Consider the following 7,159-nt stretch of genomic DNA (forward strand, 5'->3'; position numbering starts at 1 on the left):
ATCTTTAATACAGAAAGCGCTGGAATGTTTTTTCTTCCTCCTGAAAAATTTATTGAGAGGGACTTACGACCTTTTCCGACGGAGCAGACGATATACTTTAATTGTGATTTTAGAACTTGCAAAAATACTTTAGACCAGTGGATCCAGCAAATCCCGCTAACTTCATCATGCATTTATTGAATGAACAAGAAGGAATCTCTCCAGCACGTCAGGCAGAATTAATTGCTTTACTGAATATCCAATCCCTGGATATTCTAGTTCAGTATCAAACTTCCCGAGGTGTTTTGAGCCTCAGCGAGCTTAAAATGTGTAGTTGTTCCAGGTTTGGGTATGCAAGGGTTCTATACCTAAAGCCAACCATGGAGTTTAACACAGGTGAGGTAATAATCCCTGATAAGAGTGAGTGGGCACAGGGTAGGCTACTTTCTCCATGTTTTTATTTAAAATACATGGGAAAGTCTTTAGTTGACAATAAATTAAATTACAGCTGCCGCCATCCGGTAAGTTATTTCCCTTACACGCCTGCAAAATCGAAAAAATTCCGAAGTGCTATTTTGTTAACTAAAAACTCAGAATGCACAATTACAGCCAAATCGATTGGAAAATTGGCTAAAATGGTTAAAAATATCGATATTTATATGGGAGCTATTCCAAAACTTGGACCTATATTAAACATTTTGTTTACTCAGAACTCAAAGTGAAAAACTACATCCAAATTGCTTGAAAAAAATCGTCAACATACCACAAATCGTGAAATCGGGCGGAACTTTATATGGGGATCTACATCCTCCAAAATTTTTTTCATACATTTGCACCGGGTCTCCATACTGCACTATGGAGAAATTACGCAACTGCAGAGTTTTTCAGACAGAAGTCTTTACAGTATTGAAACCTTAGAAACCATGGTAGCGACAGGCTTTGTAGATAGGACAGCCACCACACATTTTTATGCCAGGCTACTCTGAAGGCACCATAAAATCTAAGGCTGTTCGGTATTGTAGGTTCATATTAAACATTACAGGTTACTGCTATGTTGATGTACTGGCAATTCTAGGTTCTCAGTCTTCGGACCTTCAGATGGAGGACTGTTTCAAGTCGCTGCTTTGTTTTTTCTTCGATGACCTCTAAGCAGAGAAAATCATAAGGATCTGGCAGGACAGACCTGGATTAAAGGTATCGAAGTCCTTTCTCTCACTTCGCAAATTAGAGATCAGCATTGGTGCATGGGTCATTGCGGTATTATAACTACGAAAAATAAGTGGAAGGGCAACAACATAACGTAACGCAGGCAGTGTGAAAATCAAGAGTGCCGTCTCTACCGGTATCCTAGACTGATAACAAAAAGACACAGACTGGTTGGTGTCCCTGAGATTATCTCTCTATATCTTATTTTCCATAGACCCTATGGTCCTGTTGCTGATCATCCTAGACTCAACAAATTCTTTTAACCTATTTTTCTTTCCTACCTCTCCGTTTTATCAAGTCTCCTCCTCCCTATTTTCCTGTCCTCATCCTTTTCGGATCCAATCACTTTTATCTGTTTTCATGATGATCACCGTGGACCGCTGATCTCCTATTCAAGTGGCTGCCTACAAGCGACGGTAGATGTGCATCCTATAACCTAAGATACTATAAGGAATGTATTTTGAATGTATGTATGTCAAGTAGATTTTACAGAGAATAGTTTTCTTCATCAAAGGACTATATGATGAACTATATATTTTGGTAGAAAAATGATCACCGCGGACGGGAACATGTGTCGTACAATTGTTCATATGAAAAACATTAATTTTCCAACTATTGGTTGAGTAAAAGAGGAATTCTAGCGGCAAAAACATAGATGTGAATTTAAATTGTCCAAAACCAAATAAGATTTTGTATCTGTCCTTGGTCCAGGTATTGCTGGCAGCAATACCTAGTTGACATTTTACCTGGCTACTTAGCATTCGTTTTTCATGGGATTTCGGCGCTTCATTTAGTAGAATAACCCTTGATCAAAATTTTGAAACTCCTGAAGATTATTAAAACTGGCTACATAAAAAAATCGAATAGTATTCATAAAAACTGTCCTTTTACTATTTACTTCAAAGCCACTGAAAATTACCTGTATCTCTAATAACAATTCCTGTCGCCTTCTGCGCAATTCCAGCAACAATTTTTGTTGTTCGGGAGTCAATTCTGCAAAGGTAAAAATATGAAAACGAAACATAAATATGATAAACACAAAAATAGAATACATTTAATAGGCGGATGAAGACAATTGTGAAAACACAAACACAGATGCCAGTCATCAGTTGTGTGTCCAGACAAAACTGAATAAAACAACGGAAGTCCATAGTTTAGGAATAAGAGCATCATAGGTAAGTAAGGTGGTATGATGCTGTAGAGAGTATGGCGGTACAATACACAAATATTGATCCCAGTTGGTTTTGTTGACTCAAGTAAACTAAATATATGTTGTTGTCCCCAGTAGCTTGTGAGAGTAATTTTGACAGCTGTTTAAAAGATTTCGGAGGCTGAAGTCATTAACCAATTAATATAGCAGTCTATATACAAAAAAACATACATATTCTATATGGGAGACATGATGGCGTTAGTATGGGCAATAACGATGATGATGATACTGGTCTGTTATGACAATGGATCAATTAAACAAAATTTATAAAACATTCCTGGTTGAGATGCTTGAATCTTCGCGACAAGATTTAATGAAATTCAAAACAATTGTTGCTTCATTCACAACCACCAAACTCAATATTGCTATGCACAGCAAATAGTTATAGTCAGAAAAAAGCAAAACAACAGAAAAACTACCCCTCTCTTGGTATTTATATATGCAGACAGACAAGCAAATAGTCCAATTGAATTTCAGACATGAACACTAAAGGAATTTAGTATGCCAGCGCATTTCATTTGAATGCATGAGTTAACAAATTATTAGGAGGCTCAGGTGTCACCGCCACCGCAGGCACAACCACCATTACTTCAATGTACAGGGTAGAGAATTCAATTTGTCATATTTTTAACTGGTTAAACATTTTCGTTTTTGTGTACATGGATTTTCATGGACTTTCACTTGAACGCGCTTATGTTGTCCTACGAATTTTTCATTCAGTTACATTCATATCCGAAAAAAAATTTGTGTCTATTTGAAATTTAGGTTATCGACCTATTTTCGCCTCTTTTAGCTACTTTTATGATATTCCACTGGCGTTGTGTTTGCGTCTCCTCCATTAAATCTCCTCCCTCTGCCAATATTCCACATAAACATTTACCTTGCATCCCAAAATCATTCCGCCCCGCCGCCGAAGTAGCTGTTGATGATGATGTATACGACCGTGTTTCCATTGTTGCTGTCATAATTATTGCATTATTGAGCTGGATTGTATTTTCTCCTTGTTTTAATACTTTTTTGTTTCACAAACACAATAAAAAAAGTTGGTTAATAAATTTTTAAACACACACACACTCCCCCCTAAAATTTTCCCCTCTTTTTTGTTTGTTAAAAATTCTTGTATGAGTTGCAAGCCCTCTATTGTAGAGGACTCCCTCCTTATTCTCTGTTTTAGAGATTTCACATAAAAATTCTCTTCACTTCTTCTTGTGGTTTATGGATTCGACACGATAAACCAATAAATCTTCAATATTTCATTTAAATTATTGCCGATATTCACTTAATTTTGTTCAAATCGCGTTTATTTAGTTTTTTTCTTTACGTACACACAAAACAACATAAGTTAGGGATATGTAGTTTGAAAACGAATGCAAAGGGATATACAATTCGAGATTCAGTTAATCGATAAATAAAAAATCGGTTAGTGTTGCCAACGATGGGAAAGGCCAAGGCCATACATTAGCAGGGTTAAAGCGCATTTACACCAATCAATACTATGTTAAATGAAATACATGTTTTCCAAGAACTCGTGTTTTAGATGCCAGTGTTATAGTACGTTTACATTTAACCTTATTTAGCTAACCCACTGGGTTTCAAACGCCAATTCCATTGCGTATACATCAAATAAATAAATATCCATAAAAAGGTTAACCCTCCACAAAGCTATAATATTGTTACGAATGTAACTGATAGGTTTAAGTTAGTTTAGTTTAATTTCCGTTAATTTAAAAATTTGAATTGTAACGTAAAGTTTTTATTACGCAGTTACTTTATTTAAGCAACAACAACTACCATGTAGAACTCTCTTCATCATTCTAGTCGTTACATTAGGCCTGTTCGATAACTTCGCAAGTAAAAAGTATTTGCAAGTTCTTGCAATTACTTGCAACTACTTCTCATTTCTCTTTTACTGAACAAGTTTGTTATCGAACAACATTTTGTAAAAGTTTGTGCAAATTTGTACAAACTTTTGAGTTATCGTACAGACCTATTACCTTTTGTTAATGTTCTTTTGTTTGTTTTGTTTTGCAACAATAATGTAATTATCGTTTAGTTCCTACTTCTTGTATTTCGTGTAGTTGTTTGTTGTTGTAATTACGTCATTACTGTGCTTGCCTACTTGTATGTATGTGAGTATGGATGTTCGCTTAGTGCGAATGTGCGTCTGTGTGTTCGCTGCACAGATTCGAGAGGTTGCCATATGTTCTAGATATTTCTAGACCAAGGAGATTTTGGGTATAAATAGAGTTACGAATGGCAACATTGAGTTGAGTTGTGTTTTAAGCGTTGAACTGAACAGATCGGTAAAAGAGAGCTGCGTGCTAACTAGAGACAAGCTGCGTGCTTAGTAATTAAAGTCGGTTACGAAGAAGTGTAATAAAGTAAATAAAGCATTGTAGAAACGTAATCTAAAACGAACCCTGTTTTATTTGGTACAAATCGTACTGGGAAATAAAACAACGTCTACACGGACATTAGTTAAATCTAATTCCGTAACAATTGGTGTCAGCAGTGAGATTACGATAATCCTACAAAGAAGATGAGGTTCAAGGATCTACGAAAGGAAGATTTGAAGAAGGAGCTAAGTAAGTTGGAGTTGTGTTCTACTGGCAACAAGGCCGAACTACAAAAACGCTTGTTGGAAGAGTTCGAGCGCCGTGGAATGAACATCGGCGAATATGAGTTTGATATTAGAGATGAAACTTCAGACGCGGTTCCGAGTTATACGGAGGTTGCAAAAGTTATTGCAGTAACGTTGGCGAAGGAATTTAATAAGAGAATGGAAGAGGAATCTATTGCAATAAATGAAAGCTTCAAATATCTGACGGAGGAATTCGACGAAAAATTGGAAGAATTAGAGGCGAAAATCAGCGAAAGACTCGATAATATTACGCAAGTTATTGGAAAGCGATTCGAGGTTATGGAAAACCATTTAAAGAAATTGGATAGGCAATTTCTGGCCCACGGCGAGAAGATTGTGAATCTGGAAAAGAAAATGTCTGAACTGGAAATCAAAGGAGGACCAGTGCGAGTTATTGATAACACTCTGAAAATCAAGCCTCCTGAATTCGACGGATCTACATCGTTTGATGTCTTCAAATTACAATTCGAGGCGGTGTCTTCAAGAAATTCGTGGAACGACAACGACAAGGCGGTACGACTACTTATGGCATTGAAGGGCGGTGCTGCTGACGTATTACAGAATATTCCCGCCGCTTCTAGAAACAACTATGGAGATATAATTGCAGCTCTCGAACTAAAGTACGGTGGCGGACATAAGCAAGAGACAATGGTGAAACCTCAGGCTTGCAATGTGCGGAAGCTGGAAGTTGAGGACAACAATCCTCAGACCGTTGTCGAACTAATGAAAGATGCACTAATGCAGGTAATAGATAAAGTGAAACGAAGGGCTGGCAAAACGAGAAGGACTTGCTACAACTGTCGGAAAGCTGGACACATTGCACGAGAATGCAGATTGCAACGACCAAGGACCAGATCCGCCTCACCGCCTTTGAAAAGCGAAGACCAACTTGTGGCTAAGAATCCGAAAAATGAGACATCAGGTGAATCAAAAAAAGTAAATTCCGTCAATCACGAAGCGCCGCTGGCAGATGATGAAAACGATGGTACCACAATCTCTATAGCCATAGTCCAGCAGGAGAATCACAACTTAACAGCTAAAGGCTTTATCAATGGTGCATTACGTACCTTGACATTGGACACCGGTGCAACAAAGTCCATTATTAGACCGGATTTGGTAAAAGGGAAGGTATTGCCGTTAAATGGAGTCAAATTGCGGACGGCCACAGGCGAGACTACAACGGTGCATGGAAAGGCCTACCAAAGGCTGAGCATGGGTAGAAAATCTATAAATTTCGATTTTGTAGTGGCCGATATTATGGACGAAGTTATACTTGGTGTAGACTTCATGATTGCCTTCGATATAAACCTGGACATAAAGCACCGTGTGATGACTTGGTCCAATGTGGAAATACCGATTAATGTGGGCTACGAAGAGAAGAAAAGCATGGGTCGTCCTAGCGCAGAATCTGACGAAATCGCTGTAGATGTTCGTACGCTGAAGGTGGTAGCCGCCGAAAAATGGTCAGTAAGAAAGCGGAAAAATCTCGCAACGAGGAGGAAAAAGCGAAGATGTACGTCGAGAAAACGTCCATCGAAAAGCGGCCGTACAACAAGGAAGGACAAGTCCGATGAAGACCAGGTGGCACTTAGGAAGGTGACCACAAAGAAAGAAGGTATAACGTCAAGATTCCTGGAGAGAAAGCAACGTCCAGAAGAGCAGAAGTCCAGAGCTGACGCAGTAGAGGGTACATCTAAATCGGTTGCCACCACTACGGAACGAGAACTGCGTCTAGTCAAGAGGAACAGGCTTAAGCGGGAGGCAGTGTTACCAATGCCCATACCACCGAGAGGGAACTGTGCCTATTCGGGACGAACAGGCTTAAGCGGGAGGCAATGTTACGAATGTAACTGATAGGTTTAAGTTAGTTTAGTTTAATTACCGTTAATTTAAAAATTTGAATTGTAACGTAAAGTTTTTATTACGCAGTTAAGGCCTGCGTACATAAGCTGCCTTGCCTGCTTACCTTGCATACTTCTGATAAAAGAATAAAAAATAAAAGGGCAACCCAGTTCGAAATTTGCTCGGCCTTCTTTATTCTTTTATTTTTATTATGTCAAAAATGAAGCAGGAAAGCAAGGCAATCAGGCAGATCAGCTTATGTACGCAGGCCTTTACTTTAT

At 38.3% G+C, this 7,159-nt stretch overlaps 1 protein-coding gene across 1 annotated transcript in view; it reads right to left on the reverse strand.

Moving 5' to 3' along the window:
* The window catches only part of step (cytohesin steppke), a 238,648-nt gene extending 234,882 nt beyond the window's left edge, over positions 1-3,766 (reverse strand). The window contains exons 1-2 of the mRNA XM_073968149.1: positions 3,276-3,766; positions 2,105-2,178 (exon numbers count right to left, since the gene is read on the reverse strand). Coding sequence (XP_073824250.1) covers positions 2,105-2,178; positions 3,276-3,360 — 159 coding nt within the window. The 5' untranslated portion in view covers positions 3,361-3,766. The remainder of the gene's footprint in view (positions 1-2,104; positions 2,179-3,275) is intronic.
* Between the last annotated feature and the right edge of the window lie 3,393 nt (positions 3,767-7,159).

Source organism: Musca autumnalis, unplaced genomic scaffold (assembly GCF_047663935.1).
Source record: "Musca autumnalis isolate F117 unplaced genomic scaffold, ASM4766393v1 scaffold_2, whole genome shotgun sequence".
NCBI lineage: Eukaryota > Metazoa > Arthropoda > Insecta > Diptera > Muscidae > Musca > Musca autumnalis.